This window comes from Octopus sinensis, linkage group LG15 (assembly GCF_006345805.1).
Source record: "Octopus sinensis linkage group LG15, ASM634580v1, whole genome shotgun sequence".
Taxonomy (NCBI): Eukaryota; Metazoa; Mollusca; class Cephalopoda; order Octopoda; family Octopodidae; genus Octopus; species Octopus sinensis.
Window position 1 is genome coordinate 42,032,903 of NC_043011.1, and position 20,015 is coordinate 42,052,917.

General features: G+C 36.5%; 1 protein-coding gene across 2 annotated transcripts in view; it reads right to left on the reverse strand.

Annotated features, from left to right (window-relative positions):
• LOC115219639 (integrin alpha-4) overlaps positions 1–20,015 on the reverse strand; it is a 185,855-nt gene that overhangs the window by 52,730 nt on the left and 113,110 nt on the right. For both annotated transcript variants that reach the window (XM_036509667.1, XM_029789797.2), the window contains exons 7-13: positions 17,928–18,016; positions 13,020–13,070; positions 10,696–10,833; positions 8,689–8,791; positions 6,751–6,933; positions 2,905–3,102; positions 1,430–1,566 (exon numbers count right to left, since the gene is read on the reverse strand). In XM_036509667.1, coding sequence (XP_036365560.1) covers positions 1,430–1,566; positions 2,905–3,102; positions 6,751–6,933; positions 8,689–8,791; positions 10,696–10,833; positions 13,020–13,070; positions 17,928–18,016 — 899 coding nt within the window. The remainder of the gene's footprint in view (positions 1–1,429; positions 1,567–2,904; positions 3,103–6,750; positions 6,934–8,688; positions 8,792–10,695; positions 10,834–13,019; positions 13,071–17,927; positions 18,017–20,015) is intronic.

Consider the following 20,015-nt stretch of genomic DNA (forward strand, 5'->3'; position numbering starts at 1 on the left):
TATAGCTTGTTGAATCCTGTCAAACTGTCCAAATTATGCCATCGTGGAAAAAGGATGTTAAATGATGATGATGATGGTATGTATATATATATATATATATATATATGAATAAAATTATTATTAAAATTATAATTTAGGGTATCTAAGAGATACCACCATGCTTGAAATAGCAGCCAAAGCTTGACTCTAAAACCACTTTAAAAGTTCATACAGCACCAGCTCATACATACACCTGGTGCTGTATGAACTTTTAATGTGGTTTTAGAGTCAAGTTTTGGCTGCTGTTTCAAGCATGGTGGTATCTCTTAGATACCCTAAATTATAATTTTAATAATAATTATTACCTTTGAAGGTTTTTATTCCCATGCTGGCCACTTGATAAGTTCGATATTAAAATAACGATCTTATCCTTATTTATATAAATTTATATATATACACACACACACATATCAGTAATTACTCAGGGTAGGCAGTTAGTGACCTTCGTGTAGTAAAACACACAAAACATATGGAAAGCACAGGCATGTGACTGAGTTGAAGGTAGATTTACTCCTGCTTTTATAACACATAAAGAAAACAGTGTTATTGGAGTGTATGCAGCACATGTACTACAGCAGTACTATGCATAGTTTTAATACTGAGATTGAAAGGTAGGGGCAAATTATGTCTACCTAATCTATAAAAAATAAAATATTTTGCATTTTATGCACAGTAATCAGGGTAACCTTCATAATTTTATTGAATTAGGTGCATATTTTGTCATAAAAGGAAAATATTGCTATCGATCTACTTTATTCAAGGTAGGCACTGCCTACCTAGGCGACACATACCTGATATATATATATGTATATATATATGTATATGTATATATATATACGTAGTTAATCCAAACAAGAAAGCACAAAAAAAACACAACAACGCGAGGACGTGGAACAAATATAGTATTATTGGACGCTCAGGAAAGAAGGAGGGTTTAACGTTTCGAGCAGAACTCTTCATTGGAAACATAGGAGAAGGAAAGATCCACAGAAGGGAAGACAGAGGAAAAAAAATCGCCAATGGTTCACACGAGGTCACATATATATATATATGTGTGTGTGTGTATATATATATATATTTATATGAGCTGGCGAGGCACGCATGCGCACACACACACACACATGTATACAAGGGGGTGCTGAAGAGTTCCTGGCTTTGGATAAAAGAAAATTCTAGAGGATCAGTTAATTATGATTTTATTCAACACATTCCCCTCTTAGATTCACAAACTTATTACAGCGCTCCTTCAGCTTTTCTAAACCCTGTATAAGAACTTGGAAGGTTGGGCCTCCTACCAGGCCTTTTGCAAACCTTAAAACCAAGAACATTTCAGCATCCCTTGTGTGTGTGTCTATCTGTTTTACAGTAGAGGAGTGAGGGGCAAACATACCCGTGTTTTTAAAGCCATTGAAATACAACTTTCTTCTTCGCTTTGAAGTATTATTTCTTTGGTGTTTGAACCTTCTAAGGCAATTCGTTTCTTGGTTTTTTCTTGATCAAGATCCACATCAATATTGATGGTTGTTTCTGGATAAATGGGTGGAGCAAAACAAAACAAACTATGAAGGATGTGGTGGCAAGTGGGGAAAAAGCAAATTTAAAGAAAAATTTTAAAATTGAAGTTAGAAAAGAGAATAATTATGAAACATTAAAATAATAGTTTTCCACTAATGTACAAAACCAGTTTTTATTATAGATCAGCATATGAATAGAAACTGTTCTTTATGTAATTTGGTACTTATTTTATTAAGCAGAGAGGGACAACTGATTTGAATTAAGAAGGGAGATGGTCAAAACTAAAAACTGGCAATTCATTGGTTACAATGACGAGGGCTCCAGTTGATCTGATCAATGGAACAGCCTGTTTGTGAAACTATTGTGGAAGTGGCTGAGCACTCCACAGACACACGTACACTTAATGTAGTTATGTGGACTGGAGCAACTTGAAATAAAGTATCTTGCTCAAGGGTAAACCACACCAGTGGGAATGGAACTCACGACCTTACAATTCTGAGCCAAATACCCAAACCACTAAGCCATGTGCCTTCAAAACTACTCTTCAGACAACTCCCTTCATCATTTTATGAAACACTAAAACAATTTTAATAATACTTATTAAAATCATTAACAGCTGTCCTGTACCTCCACCCATAATACATCAATGGATTGTTTGTAAAATCACTGAAGACATCTGTTTTCATATGATGATGTACTTTGGGTTTTATTTTTTAATCAGGTAAGAAGGCAATGTCTAAGACCCTTTCCAGGGCCTCCAATGCTAGTGAGACGGGGGAGTGAAGAAGATATCCTCAAACCAAAGACCTGATCTGAGTGTTTGCATTAGAGTGAACTCTACTAAAGGCACCCAGAGGATGGATGAAGTCTATCTTTAGTGAAATTGTTTAGCAGAGCCCATCTCATACTGGGATATGTCCATTGAAAGAATGAAACTCACCTCTGCAAAATAATGGTCAATTTGCCCATTTTACTGTAATGCTAAGATTGGTGTGTTGTTCCTACTTCATAGCCCCTACTTCAATTGGGTGGACAGCATAGCTTGAGACCCTTGGTACTTTTGTATGCTGTTATGTGAACCCTTTATCTCACAGCTTCTTGGCCTCTATACTTTCTATTTAACTAGCTGTGCTCTCAATAATATATACTTTTGATACCAACTTTCCTCAGAAGTACTATGACACAAACTTACTGTTTTAAAGTAATCTAAATTTTATGCTAATTTATATTCCAAACACTAGCTTAATAATAAGAAAGTTATTTTACTAAACTCTTCATTATTTTAAAAACTAACTGGAACAAAGGCAGTGTATGTAAATAAAGTAAGAAAGGAGTTATAAAAAGCCTTACTGATATTTTTTAAGTTTTTTCCTTTTAGTTTAATACACAACTTTAAATCAAGACATCCAGAGGTAAAGATTTCACCAAAACATCTGACATTTGAAGGATCTAATTCTCTAGGGTTAGTTGTGATGCTGCTTTCGGCCTTTATTTCTCTCGAAGAGAGTAACACAGCATTATCTGACAGAAAGGCACCAGCAAAGAAGTCTGTGAATGAAAATAAAATATTCTGTATTGCATTATTGAAATTGAGATAACAGCAACCAATAGAGGAAGTAATTCATTTTACATTTTTTTTTCTAAATTGGTACAGGTTAGATGAATTAAATAAATACATATTGTTGAGACATTGTTTTATAGCTGAGTGCCCTTCCTGTTGCTAACCCTTTCCTAGTTTTCAAATAAGGAAGTTTTTCATTCCACTCATCTTTAAAAGTACGGATGGATGATTCATTGACAGGGAAATGACACCAGACGTCATCTGTAGCTCCACGATTTTTGGTGTAAGCCCAGAAAAGGAGAATACTCACCCTATCCAACCCATTCCAGCATGGCAAACAGATGGTAATTGATGACACACTCATTCTCTGGTTTTTTGTACGACTTCTGTATACCATATTCACTCACAAGGCAGGTCAGCTCAGGGCTATAGCAGAAGATACCTGTCCAGGTGTCGACTGAGCTGAAAACTATCTGATTGTGAAGAAAATTTCTTAACTGCACAGTTATGGCTGCACCTATAAAGTCAGTCATGCCTGTTGTTTGTTAATTTTTCTAGGCATGACTTGTGGATAGATGCCCTTCCTTACAAAAGTAGAGAACTGTTAAGTATTTTACTCCCACAATGAACTAATGGCTTCTTATGTCAGCAGTTTCTTTGTTCAGTTTCTTTGTTCAGGTTAGTGTTCATGACCCTTTTCATTTATGGGGTCTCTAAGTTGATGGAAGGAAGCAAGAGAAGTATTTTTGGACCCACAGAGAACTGGCCCAAATGCTTACAAAAGTTTACTTCACTAAAGGTACCCAAGGCCTTATTGGTGGGTATTAAATCAAATGACAAATTGTCAACTGCCCAAGAACTTAAAATACAAAGAGCTGGAAGAAGTGCACCGAGACCACTCATTTGACATTCTATAAACTTTGTCAATCTACTCTACTGAAGTGGGACTTTATTTTATTGACCCCAAAAAGATGAAATATAAAGTTGACTGTGACAAGATTTGAACTCAGAGCACAAAGAACTGGAACAAACGGAAGGCATTTTGCTTTATACTCTCATGATATTGCCAATTTACCACCTGGGCTTAATCAGTTAGGAACCATTATTGGTCAGATTATTCCTATATCTTCCAAAATAACAGCTGTACTGATAATGTTCTGTAACACAACAGGTCATTGAAATATTCCTAGAAGATACATAAGAATGGTTTTCTGTTGCCTTGTCTGGTTCCCCCAGGTGAGAGTATGTCAGCTCAGCACTACAGACTAACAGAACACACATCAATATCCCTGCTGCTTACAACAGTCGACTGTACTTTCCATTTTGTATTATTTTCACTATTTTCAATTAGGTGAACTTTATCATTCACACTTAGTCCATTTCTGTTCAGTAACCTTTTTGCTTTTTACCAGAATATATATGTATATGTGTGTGTATATGTGTGCGTGTGTGTGTATATATATATATATATATATATATATATATGTGTGTGTGTATACATATATATATATATATATATATATATATGTGTGTGTGTATACATATATATGTATATATGTGTGTGTGTATACATATATATGTATATATGTGTGTGTGTATACATATATATGTATATATGTGTGTGTGTATACATATATATGTATATATATATGTGTGTATATATATATATATATATATATATATATATGTGTGTGTGTGTGTTTGTGCTGTATATATATATATATACATACACACACACACCTATGATTACTATATATAGCCAAGGATAGTTCCTCTAGTGGGTGCTAATTTATCAGCTTCTATCTTCATATAGAAAGTGTGTTTGTGATGTTTGTTGCTCAGTCATTGGCGAAGTGATGTTGGAAATACTGTTTTGTACACACAGACACACACACATGTAGACACTGCATACATGGATTAAATTCATAGAATTCATAAGGTTTTTATATGGTTTAAAAGAACATTTTATTCTTTTACTTGTTTTAGCCATTTGACTGTAGCCATGCTTGAGCATCGCCTTTAGTCAAACAAATCAACCCCAAGACTTATTCTTTGTAAGCCTAGTACTTATTCTATTGGTCTATTTGCCAAATCACTAAGTTACGGGGATGTAAATACACACACACATACACACACATACACACATATACAACAAGCTTTAGGCTTCTTTCAGTTTCTGTCTACCAAATCCACTCACAAGGCTTTGGTTGACCTGAGGCTATAGTATGAGACACTTGCCCAAGGTGCCATGCAGTGAGACTGAACCCGGAACCATGTGGTTAGTAAGCAAGCTACTTACCACACAGTCACTTCTATCAATAAAAAGAAACGAACAATTATTTACTGAGATGCAAATGACCCTAAGTGTTAGAGTTTATTTGATTAAAACCATTTCTATAAGATTAATCTAGAAATTTTAGTCCATGCAATCTCTGGTATACTTTCTGGTATCCAACATTTTTGTAATTGATATTTTTTTCCACACAAAATTTTTCTTTTTGCTAAAATGATGGAAAAACAAACAATTCAAAGCAGAGAAAAGCCAAAATTTTATGAAGCAGACTAAAATAGCTTTATTTGTATAACATTAATTAACTAGTCTAATGCAAATTATTAAGCTGTATGACTGAAGAAATTGCTAAAAATATAGGTGGCGCATAGAAAGCACTATCCGAACATGATTGATGCCAGGCCTGCCTGGCTGGCTCCTTTGTTGGTGGCACGTAAAAACTAAACATGATCGATGCCAGGCCTGCCTGGCTAGCTTCTCTGCCGTTGGCATGTAAGAAGCACTATCTGAACATGATCGATGCCAGGCTTGCCTGGCTGGTTCCTGTGCCCGTGGCACGTAAAAAGCACTATCCAAACGTGATCGAGGCCAAGCCCGCCTGGCTGGCACCTGTGCTGGTGGCACATAAAAAGCACCCACTACACTCTTGGAGTGGTTGATGTTAGGAAGGGCATCCAGCTGTAGAAACATTGCCAGATCAGATTGGAGCCTGGTGCAGCTGCTGGTTCTCCAGACCTTGGTCAAAATGTTCAACCCATACCAGCATGAAAAACGGATGTTAAACAATGATGATGGTGATGATGAGAGTTTGGTATGAATATAAAAACTGCTAGATGGTTTACTTGATGATTTAACCCTTTTGTTGCCTTATTTCTCTTTATTTCAATTAATTTTGAAAATAATCAAGAATTATCCAAAAAATTGTTGTAGTTACTTAGCTTTCAAGCATTAAATAACATGAAATTTCAATGGAAGATTTTAAGATCACTTTAACCCTTTAGCATTCAGATTTCTTTGTCAAATGTATGGCTTATCTATTCACATTGCTTTGAATTAATCTTGCATTATTTTGCAGCATCAAAATTTCAATGGTGTGTTTGTATATTTTTAGAACGACATTGTAGGCTAGGTGTGAGAGTTTAGATCTGATCAGTTTTAACATAAAACAGGTAGAATATTTGGACTGGATATGGCCAGATTAAATGCTAAAGGGTTAAAACAGAGGCAGTTTCAGGTAGCTTGGTATCAAAAGGGTTAAGAATCTTTCTTGAAAACCTCTTCCAGCTACAGATTTAGCATTGTTTTTTAATGTGTAAAACAAAAAAAGTGGTAGAATGCAACTTACCATCATAACCATTTCCGTCAATATCCATAGGTTTTGAAAATGAAATTCCAAAACCTTTCAGATCCTTGTCCAATGTCTTTCCAAGAATTTTCTGTCTGTTGTTCTCATCGAGTTTAAGATTGTTTCCAAAATATATATAAATGGCACCACTGTCCTCTTCATACGGTGCTCCAACTACAATGTCTGCAAGTGAAGTAGAAATAATTATGGGATAGATAAACAACACCAGACAATACAAATAGAATAAGGTGTTAGTGAGGGAAAAAAAAATGATACGAAATAAAGGATGAGAAACGTAGTTTGGAGTGGAAGAACAAGGAATTATAAGAGGAAGCAAAATACCGAAGATAATATAACAAGCAAAATGGTAAATTTGGAGTGGATTAGAGATGAGAAAGAGGAATTTGTGAGATAGGTGATGATTGAGAAGGGATAAGAAGAGAAATTAGATAAAGGAAAAGATAACAGGTAGATAGAAACGGTTCATTATCTTGTTTCAGTCATTGGACTGTAGCCATGCTGGGGCATTGCTTTGAAGGGTTTTAGTTGAACAAATTTGACCTCAGTACTTTTTCCTTCCAGGCAGTGCCTTGAATAAGTAATAATAATAATAACAATAACATCATCATGGATTCAAAATTTTACCCTGACACCTGATGAAGGCTGGAGAGTAAATCAGCCAAAACATTGTGGTAACAACAAACAAGATGAGGACACATGTCTGTCCAATGTAAATAATGTGAATAATGTACAGAATTCCTCATTTCTAAAATACAGAACAGTAAAACCAACAATTTGATTTAGTATTTCTAAATTGAATTTTTTTCCCCTGTAAGTTAGGATTAATATTCCCTCAAATAATTATTATATATGTATGTATGTATGTGTGTGTGTATGTGTGTGAGGGAGTGAGGGAGGGAGGGAGGAGTGAGTGAGTGAGTGAGTGATAGGCTTCTTTCATTTTCTGTCTACCAAATTCACTCACAAGGCATTGATTATCCCAAGACTACAGTAGAAGACTTATTCAAAGTGCCATGGAGTGGGACTGAACCCAAAACCATGTAGTTGTAAAAGTGAAAAATTAAACATAAAAATGTGTGTGGTGGTGGGTGAGTGGATGGGGAGGGAGGCAGCATATGCACTTGTATACATATATATTCCATACTTCCTCATTTTATCACCTGTTTCTCCTCTCACTCTGGTTCTTTCACTCTGCTATCATCCTCTTAGTCTTTCCCATCCAGTTATGTGAGAATGGACTTTCTTTTGGTCTTGCTAGACACAAGACAACCCTCTCGTGCTGGTGACTGATTGAATGGGAACATTGTAAAGAGAAGTCTACAGTCTTGCCAGAGACAAGACAACCTCTCTAGTATTAGTGCCACAAGAAAATGCATCCAGTACATTCTGCGAAGCCATTGGCAACAGAAAGCACATCCAATTACAGAAACCAAAACAAAGAATGGAACATGCAAGCAGGACTTGGTCCCTGATATGTCTAGAAGAGCAGTAACCCTGAATAAGTATAAATTAGCTCTATGATGACCAGTTGAGTGCTTGCCAACATAGAAAAGCAGATGTAAAAATTTAGATGAGCTAAAAGATAAAGCTGCTACATGGCCCTTAAGGTAGGAATTAATCTGCTCAGTTTCTTAACCAATGTCAGTATTTCCTTATATATTATAGAGCAGAGGAAAGGTCTGTTATTTTGTATATTAGATTTAGAGAAGAGGAGAAACACACACATGTTTTATACATTAAGATTTAGAAGGCAGCAATTTTTTTCTTTATTAGTTTTTTCTAAAAATGCATTTTTTTTGTGGAAATTTAGTCTATTAATTCTATAAGTTTAAAATAAAGATCTTTAACAGTGGCATAGTTTTTATACAGAAAATGTGAAGAAAATATACACACACACACAAAATGCCATGGTCTTACCTTCAAAACCGTCTTTGTTGATGTCACCAAGATTTCCCAAAGCCATTCCAAAATGAGCATTAACAACATTATCCCCACAAAGTTCTGACCTATGAAAGAGTCCCTGGAAATAAATATATTCATTAAGTCATAAAAATATAAAAACACGTATTCATATATTGGCTCTGTTCCAAATATGGTATGAAAGTGCTGAGTTTTAGCTGTGTATAAACTAATGAGCATTATACAAAAGGGATCACAATGTGGGGCTGTATGATATATAGAATGGACAGATGGGTGGGGAAAACACTGCTACTAAAACAGGGTGGTATTCTGTCAGTAAAATATATTCCAAAGTTTCTCTTCTTTTGGGAGTGCAAAGAGATTTCAACTAATTGTGTATGGTGATGAATGCAGACAATAGCTGAATTTAACCCTTTCGTTACCAAACCGCCCGAAAAAAATTTTGGTTAATGTGACCAAGCCGCCCAAAACCGCCCGAATTTACCTATTCATATTTAAATGAGAATATCAGAGCAAATCTCTTTAGTACATTCATGAAAACATGTATTACACTTCGTAAACAGTTCAACTACAGTTTTGTACAAAAATCGAAGTGTAATTTTAATTCCGTGAATTTTGGGAGATTTTTTTCCGAAATTTGTTCCTATTGTGTTTTCAAAATTTGTAATTCTGACAAAAAATGGATACGAATTTCAATATATCAAACAGCGAGTCAGAATTCGAAGGATTTTCTACTGAAGACCTTCATAAATCTAACCTCTATGACTGAAAAAAAAAAAGCATGAGGTATTTGATAATGAATCCGATGTTTCATTTTCCGAAAGTGAAAACTGAATCTGAGAGCTCCGACAGCGATAAAGAAAATGAATTGGCACCTGAATGGAGTGAAAATTTAAAAACTGTTTCTTTCGGTGATTTTTCTGAAGAAACTGGACCAAGCCACAGACTTTCCCAGAAGAGTAAAGCCTTAGACTATTTCTTTTTACTTTTTCGAATGAGCCTATTTGAAATCATTACAGCGGAAATGAACCGTTACGCTAAACGTAAACAAAGTGAAAGAAAGGATAGTTTGTTATTTCCCACAACCTTAAATGAAATTAAGACTATTTTGCCATAAATATTATTATGGGTATCAGAAAGTTACCCAGAATAACAAATTCTATCGTAAAATTTTGTTGTATACCCAATTGAATATTAGCTAATAACCCATTTTCTATAGCAATGTTTGAACAAAATTTTAATAATTTTATATTTTGTTGAATTTACCTGTATCTACCTGCAATTAGAGTCACTTTGTGACAAAAATTATAGTATAGAATTGGTTGAGAACATTTCATTAAATTATCTTCCAAAATTCATGTTAATATATTGATAAATAAAAAAGTTATAGTTGTTTAATGAAACCAGACTAAATTTATGATTACGTTAGAAATTAATTGAAACACATAAGGGGTGTATTTTGGTCAGAAATATAGTAACGAAAGGGTTAAGAGTGTGGTGTGAGTATGAGATGATGCTTCAGACATTAACAATGTTGTCATCATCATCTTCAGTATAACCTCTACTTATATATCACAATTTAAATTACTTTAAAACAGAAATTTGTATTAGAACAAAGAGTAGTCTCAGGGTTTGTATCAAAAGGATTAAATTCATAGCCAGACCAATATGACACAGTAAGTTTAACATAACAAGGGGTTGCTGAAAAGTTCCTAGCTTTGGATAAAAGAAAATACAGGAAGATCAGTTGATTATGATTTTATTCAACATATTCCCCTCTCAGATTCATACACTTAATTCAGTGGTCCTTCAGCTTTTCTAAGCCCTGTAAAAGAACTTGGAAGGTTCAGCCTCCAACCAGGCCTTCCGCAATATCCTTAAAGCCAGGAACTTTTTGCACCTCTTCATAAACTTACTCAGTTATAACAAAAATAAAATCATTCTTTGATTTATTGAATGTGGGTCATGTGACTGAGATCTTTAGAAAAATGCTGATAATCTTACCCAACCAGTGCTGATAAAAACATGTACATGACCCTCGTTCTTTATACTGTACTGGTATGGTGCTCCTACAATTAAATCATCATTGCCATCTCCTGTAACATCTGCTGTGAGCAAGCTTGACCCAAAACCACTTCCAAACTGAAATGTAAAGAAATAAGTTATCAAAAAAAAAAAATTCTATGCATTTTGGAAGTTTTGATAACCTACAACACATAAAATAAAGCTAAATCTGCAAAAAATAGTCAAATATCCTCAATCATACCATTTTATTTATTTTTTTTATTTATGCGCCCTTTTTAAGCCTAGCCAGGTTCATGGGCCTGGTTTCCCAGTTTCTGTGACGTATGTGTTCCCCCCAGCTGGACAGGATGCCAGTCCATCACAGCGTTACTCAAGAAACAGGAAGAAAGAGTAAGAGAAAGTTGGAGCGAAAGAGTTCAACAGGGGTTGCCACCACCTCCTGCCAGAGCCTTGTGGAGCTTTAGGTGTTTTTGCTCAATAAACACACAACGCCCGGTTTGGGAATCGAAACCGCAATCATCCAACTGTGAGTTTGCTGCCCTAACCACTGGGCCGTTGCACCTCCACTTGCACCCTTTTAAAGCCTAGCCAGGCTCATGAGCCCAGTTTCCCGGTTTCAATAGCATATGTGTTCCCCAGCTGGACGGGACGCCAGTTCATCGCAGCGTTACTCATTTTTGCCAGCTGAGTGAACTGGAGCAACATGAAAGGAAATGTTTTGCTCAAGAACACAACACGTCGCCCGGTCCAGGAATTGAAACCACAATCTTATGATCATGATGCTGACAGCCTAACCACTCAGCTACATGCCTCCACCAATCATACCATACTGTCTTAAAAAGGGAAGGATGTATTGTTCTAGACAAACTGAATGAAACTGTCAGGGATGGTATTTTCATAAATCTATCTGACCAGGCCAACTTGGGGTTAAACAACTTTTAAAGATTGAATGGTAAAGTGGTTGCTTGCACACTTCTTTAATAAATATACCAAGTAATTAATTTCAATCATTTTCGAAATGACTTATTTTAGTTTAAAAAACAGAAACACTGAAATATTTCATTAAAATTTAATATGAAATGGAATGGGGTGTGTATCTGATTTTTAGCTGTAAGGGGGACAACTCTAGATATGTTTTGGCCTTACTAGACCTTGTCAGCAAAGTATAGTCTACTACTGCAAATCTGAGAAGAACTAGAGAAGTACAATGGATCTTTCAGACTAGAATATCAGTTGATCTGCTAGATTAAATAGTTGATTCATCCTCAATAAATTTCCGTAAGAACAAGTTTTGTTCTATATTTAAGAGATGAGGAATTATGTACATTATTTACATAATAATAATAATAATAATAATAATATCGAAAAATACCTTAGGAATAAGAACCCAGGTTCGAAATTTCCCCAAGACACCTGATGAAGGCTAGAGGATATATCAACCGAAACATGTTAACAACAACAATAAACATGGAATGGTCAGTAGTAAAATTCAAATGCTAACTAAAAGCAAAACACCATAGATCCAGAGTAAACGACACACACACACACATATATGATATATATAGATCTAGGGTAATAAAGATTTATATATATTCTTTTTTTTCTTTTTTATTTGTTTCCGTCATTTGACTGTGGCCATGTTGGAGCACCACCTTTTGTTGAACAGATCGACCTCAGGACATATTCTTTGTAAACCTAGTACTTATTCTATTGGTCACCTTTGCTGAACCGCTAAGTTACGGGGACATAAACACACCAACATCTGTTGTCAAGTGATGGTAGAGGGGACAAACACAGTCAGACAAACACATACATACATACACATATATCATCATCATCATCGTTTAACATCCGCTTTCCATGGTTTGGACGATTTGACTGAGGACTGGCGAACCTGGCACGGGGGCCATTCAGGCGGTACGGGCAACGGTCATGCTCAAATGGTGTTTTTTACATGCCACCTGCACAGGAGCTAGTCCTGTGCAAGTGGCACATGAAATATATATATATATGACATGCTTCTTTCAGTTTCCGTCTGCAAAATCCACTTACAAGGCTTTGGTTGGCCCAAGGCTATAGGAGAAGACACTTACCCAAAGTGCCACACAGTGGGACTGAACCCAGAACCATGTGGTTGGTAAGCAAGCTACTTACCACACAACCACACACATATATATATATATTTCCTAAACATTTTAATTGGTTGCCTCCAAATCATTAAAGTCTGGTTGAACATAACTGACCAAAGTTACTCAACGAGAAGAACACGAATGGGAAAGAAATAATATGTACTTATTACTTACTTGTGTACCTTTATAATATTGGAACAAAGTGCCACCAGAGTAGAAATAAATCTGAAAAAATAAAAAAACAACGGTAATGATAACTAAGAATCAATTTTAATGCTTTACTTACTGCAGCTGTGTTTTGTGTAAGGAAATATTAAGGTGGCAAGGTGGCAGAACCATTAGCATGCCAGATAAAATACTTAGCATATCATCCATCTTTTATGTTCTTAGTTCAAATTCCTCTGAGGTCAACTTTTTTAGGGTCGATAAAATAAGTACCAGTTAAAAACTGGGGCAGACTTAATTATTTTAACCCTTTCCATTCCTTGAAATTGCTGGTCTTCTGCCAAAATCTGAAACTACTACTACAACTGCTGCTGCTACTACTACTACTACTACTACTACTATTACTAAATTACCCACAGAATCGTTAGCATGCCAGACAAAACCCTTAGTGGCATTATTTTTGATATTGCTTCATTTAAATTGTTTGTCTTCCTATTAAGTTATGTAACCTCAGATAGACAGTTCTTTTCACAGGATAATGAGTTGAAGACGGGGAGGATGACTCCCCTTCACAAATACTGAGAGGACACAGATAGTGTGTCAATAGCCAGCTGGAGGAGATATCTTCCTGGGGCTACAAACTACAGTAGCATCCACCCTTAGGGGTTAGCCATATTCAAATGGCAAATATGCGTCACTATACACATATATATATATATATATATATAAACACGTACAGTGTCTGTCCACCAAATTCATCCATAAGACTTTGGTCAACTCAGGGTGATAGTGGAAGACATTTGCTCATGGTGCTGTGCAGTGGGACTGAACCTGAAACCATGTGACTGGGAAGTGAACTTCTTAACCACACACACATTCCTGTGCCTTTAACCATACCTGCACCTTTATATTTGATCAACCCTAAAAGAGTACAAAGTAAAGGACTCATAAATTACTGATCTTAACCTAATTCCCTCTACCCCTAAATCCTCTACCCCACCCCTTAAGTTGAAGCCTCAGTAATTGATATTCTAGAAAATTGTGTATTATCATGTTGCAGATTCCATGGAGTAATTCTATATAAGAAAGTATATTTAACTTTAGTTTACCTTGTTCTAAATAATTTCGTAATTATAACCTCTACAGTGAACATGTATCCCTTAATTGAAAAAAAGTCATAATTTATGATCAGGGTGGGTCTTAGTCATCTTTTGTAGTGTCTGAACCTCACATGGTCTTTTAGTGTAAAAGTTTAAGTAAAAGTCTGTAGAAGAATGTATTTAACTCTGTGACTCTTACTTCTGTCATAAATACCAGACCAGCTGAAATAACTATTTCATAAAAATAAAAAGAACTATTTAAAACAGAAAGTAAGACTCAACAATTCATTTTAAAATGAACTGTTGATGGTGGGGATGGTGGTGGGAGTTACAGTGGTGGAGAAGGTGTTGATGTCACAGCAAAAGGGAGTAAGAAAGACAAGATACCTTTTACCCCCACCCCACTCATCCACATGTAAAGCAAACAGACCCCCTTGACTACAGGAAACTTCTGCAACTGTTAATGTAGATTAAAGTGTCTATGTCAAAACAGAACATTCCATGGGTGTTATTTATTAGTGTTAACATCAGACTTGTTGTTGTTACTTAAACCTCAGCTTTGTGTGTGTGTGTGTGTGTGTGTGTGCATGCTGCCTGTTCATCATAAGCGTGTGCCTGATAAACAAAAGGTAAGCATTTTATAATGTGAGCAAGCAGACAAATAGTTTATAAATGCCAAAGAAAATGCTGCTCCATCAAGTACTGAATGGAAGATGAGATGCTAACAAGCTTCTAGAATATAATTCATATCAGTGCCATATGCTCTTTATGAGCAACACTCAAAATTATTTCCTAATGTCTGTCTCCTTGAAATGATAGCATGCAACGTCTCTAGGATGTACCTGTTCACCTTTGGTTATCTATTAAGCCATATCTCTCTTTCCCTTCCATATACACACCTTAACCCTTTAGTGTTTAAACTGACCAAATGCAGCCAACATATTCTGCCTGTTTGTTTTATGTTCAAACTGGCCAGATTTCAGCCTCTCTAAAAATCAGCAATCACCTAATTGAAATCTCAAGGCTACAAGATAAGGCAGAATAAACTCAAAACTATGTTAATGAATAAGCTTTACATTCGACAGTCATTTGCAGTTCCCTAGGCTACATCTCACCTAGCAGCATCACATGGGGACAGAGAGTGAGAGAGAGATCCAGGTATGCCTGAGTGGTTAAAGAGGTTTGCTTCAAAACATTGTTTCAGTAAGAAAGGTCACTTTCGGTGGTGGACTTCACCCATTTCCAAGTTTCACACTACACTTGGCCATTAGATTCCATTTTTGGAGTTCATTTTGTTGTGAGCTTTTGAGCAAATCATGTCTCCTGTTAGAGAATCACTTCTTACTATCAGTTGAAGATTACCACCCCATCTGACTTACCCATCATCATCATCGTTTAATGTCTGTTTTCCATGCTGGCTTGGGTTGAACAGTTTGGCTGGGGACTGGCAAGCCAGGAGGCCTCACCAAGCTCCAATCTGATCTGGCAATGTTTCTACAGCCAGAAGCCCTTCCTAACGCCAACCAGTCCGTGAGTGTAGTGGGTGCTTTTTATGTGCCACCAGTAGAGAAGCCAGTCAGGCAGCACTGGCATTGGCCACATTCAGATGGTGCTTTTTACATGCTACTATCACAGGAGCCAGTCGGGGTAGGGGCATCGATCATATATATATATATATATATGTAAAAAGCACCATCCGTTCGTGGCCGTTGCCAGCCTCGCCTGGCCCCCGTGCCGGTGGCACGTAAAAAGCACCATCCGTCCATGGCCGTTTGCCAGCTCCGTCTGGCACCTGTGCGGGTGGCACGTAAAAAGCACCCACTACACTCACGGAGTGGTTGGCGTTAGGAAGGGCATCCAACCGTAGAAACACTGCCAGATCAGACTGGGCCTGATGCAGCCTTCTGGCTTCACAGACCCCAGTTGAACCGTCCAACCCATGCTAGCATGGAAAGCGGACGCTAAATGATGATGATGCTGATGATGATGATATATATATATATATAATATATATATATATATATATATAATATATATAAATAAGGATAAGATCGTTAATTTAAATTAAATAATGATCTTATCAAGTGGCCAGCATGGAAATAAAAACCTTCAAAGGAAATAATTATTGTTATATATATATATTAATGTGAATTTAATGGGATATATTATCCAGGCAGATACCATGGTAGCTCTTGGTTATGTTCCAGGTTATGGCTAACCACATCAATTAGTATGACTACTTGGTGTTTTCACTCACGCTGTTATTCCTCCGATGCGTAATTCTGTGTTCACTTCACTGAATTGTAATATTATCTGGAGTGTATATTTGCAATACTTATAATGGTAGGGAATACAGAGACTGGTACACTCTCAAATTTATTTCCTTTTATTTTATAGATTTTGTATGACAAACTGTAAAATAAATGGTAATAAATTTTGAGGATGTACCAGTCTTTGTATTATCTATCATTATAATCATTGCACATATATGTGTGTGTGTGTATGTATATGTATGTATATATATATAAAACTTGATGTAAGAAGAATTGGTTTGTAGTGTGCAAGAGATGGTTATCTTGGTATGTACATGTAATAAATATGGATGAAGAAGTGTCAAGAAATTCTTGTGGATGAAACCGGTGGAAGAGGGAGTCATGAGCAGAAATGGTGATCTCAGAAAGCTAACCTCATAAAGGAAATGACATGGGAATACAAGTGATAGGACCATGTTGAAGACACATACAGCTATGGAAGCATGCAAGTATGGAAAAAAAATAAACATAAAGCTGATGATAACAAGAAACTTACATATTTGATGAACAATATCATTGAGAAAGGTAATGATGTGTACTTATGTAGAACCCATTTTCATTTCTTTATCTCTCAGTAACAAATGGTTCTGTTACATTGGATTAAAGTCTCTTTTTGCCCTGTCTAAATTCATGTTGTCTCTCCTATACTCTCCAAATTCCTCTAAATACCAAGCTGTTTAACTACTGCCTATCCTGCATTAATGACATTTGTCTCACTCTGGAGTCCTCCTCCTCTGTGACTCCTACATACACACACAACTTCTCTGTGACTCCTACACACACACACAACTGTTCTGTGACTCCTACATACACACACAACACCTCTTGACCCTCTCACTCTTCCCACACTGATATGACTGTCACAGAGGTTCAATAGTTTGTCACTTTAAACTGTTTGCACCAAGTGAGACCCACAGCGGAAGGAGTGTGCCTTCCATGTCTGAGATGGTGCTGCTACTGCACACACAGCTATCCTAGACTACATTTAGAGAAGGGCTATTCGACTGATTGGCATGAAGTCACCCATAAACATACTCCAACTTCTAGTCTGCAGATGTATTGCCACCTCCCTCTGCCTATTCTACCACTACTGTAATGGCCTCTGCTTCTCAAAGCTGACTGGTATTATCCTCCTTTCATTCAGATACTCTTTACCCACTTCTATTACCATCCATGTTGTTTCTAACTTCTCAGGTCTTGGATGAAATCTATTATCACAGGGCCAATTTCTCAAGCCCTGTAATAATCACTTTGTCCAATCTTATCTTCCCAGAACTGGATCCTTCTGGAATTTCCTCCCTGTACATGTCTTTGCGACAGACATTGACTTGCAACAATTTTAACAGAACCTTAATAGCATCAGTTCCATCAAACTCTGAGGGTTTGTAAAAGCCCTAACATAATACCTTCCTCTATTCCACCAAACTCATACAAATAAAATGAAAAAAAGATGTCTTCCAACAGCTTTGTGGAATTTTCTCCTGAACACATTTCATAAGCCTTACCTTTCCAAGCCCACTGGTTGAAATGCCAGGGGCTCCCACAACTGTATGTACTTGCTTGTTGAAGTACCTGCCACTTGTTATTGAGTAACCTGAAATATTAAAAAAAAAAAAAAATCAATTCAAAGCAAACCATTTAAGATCAGTGTTAAATCATTTCAGTTGCCCTCACTATTATTAAAATGATTGATTTTGCTTTTCTTTCTTTCGGGGTGGATAAAATAAATACCAGTTATTCACTGGGGTTGATGTAATCAACTAGCCTTTCCCCCAAATTTCAGGCCTTGGGCCTGTAGTATAAACAATTATTATTAACATGGTGAGCTGGTAGGATTGATATCATAGCATTTTCTGGATCTTTACATTCTGGGTTCAAATTCTGTCAAGGCTGACTATGCTTTTCATCTTTTCGAGATCAGTAAAATATGTACCAGTTGAGCACTAGGGGACACATAATCAATAAACCCTCCCTCCATCAAAACTTCAGACTTTGTGTCTATAGTAGAAAGGGTTATTATTATTGTTAATCTAGTTAAATGCAGCAATCTGGCAGAATCGTTAGCATATTGGGCAGAATGCTTAGCAGTCTTTCATCTGTCTTTGTGAGTTCAAATTCTGCTGAGGTCAACATTATTTTTCATCCTTTTGGGAGTCGATAAATTAAATACCAGTTGAACATTAGGAGGTGGGGAGAAAGTTGACTACTGGGGTAGAAAGGGCTCCTTAGCCGTAGTGAAGGCAATCTATCTAGGGAGATAACCTTACAATAAATCACTGGGTCCGTAGCTTAGAAATACTGGGTTGACATCCAGCGGGAACAGCTTTGTTTCATGGAGGAGGAAAGATCTTCTTTAGTACTTGGTTGTACAATGCTTTCCAATGTGTGTAGTAGTGGCGCGCGCACACATTATTAGCCATTTGAAAAGACTATGAAAGTCTCGACCACGGTCGAACAATGATGATGATGATGACTAGCTTCCTCCGATACTAGAAGGGTTTATTAATTTAGTTTAGGTAGCAGAATGACATGAGTTAGAAGAAATACAGGACTAAATATAGTTATCATTACTGTTTCTCTACATTTAAAATCCTAATCGAGTTACTTTTTGAATCTCATCTTTCTAGCAGTCAATAAAAAGTACCTGTGATATACTGGGGTCAGTTTAATCAACTATACTCCTCTCATCTAGTCAGTCTGAGAAATCATATCCCACCTCCATACGCATGCACATATGTATATCATGACTCATACACTGTTCACTTTCCTGACTTTTGTACATACACCTTTGATGAGGTGGATTGCACCTGAGCACTATACACAATAATTTCATTATTATTATTGTTATATAAAACTCTCTGCCAATCATTAATTCATTGCACTTTATTTTAGAGGGTGTATATATTTTCTTTCTTTTTTTTTTCCTCTCATGCAATCTGTTTTTTAAAGGAGGAGACCCTCTATCACTGATGAGAGGAAGGGAGGCAGTACTTTCAGGCTAGAGACGACCCAAATACTTTCAGCTCAGTAGACACTACTAAAGGAACTCAATAACCAGATGGAGGTGTTAGACTCTACAGCGGATTAAGTCTACTGCTAGCTTTTATCTTTTACTTGTGTCACTGGACTGTGGCCATACAGGGACACCGACTTCAAGGGTTTAGTCAAATAGTTCAACCCCAGTTCTTGTTTTTTAAGTCCAGTACTTGTTCTATCAGTTTCTCTTGCCAAGACATAAACAAACCAACTCTGGTTGTCATGCAGTGTCCTTGCCTGCCTATCACAGGCTTCTACTAAATCCACTCATAAGGCTTTGGTTGGCCTGAGGCTATAGCAAAAGCCACTCGTCCAAGGTGTCATGCAGTGGGACTGAACCTGGAACCATCTGGTCGAGAAGCAAACTTCTTACCACATGGCCACACCTATGCCTATCTACAAACACCGTTACTCTGTGTGAATGTCTTAACCCTTTAGCATTTAGATTACTCTGTCAAATGTAATGACGATTTATTCACATTGTTATGAATTAATCATGCATTATCTCATAGCTTTGACATTTTGATGATGCAACTGTATATTTTTGGAAGGACATT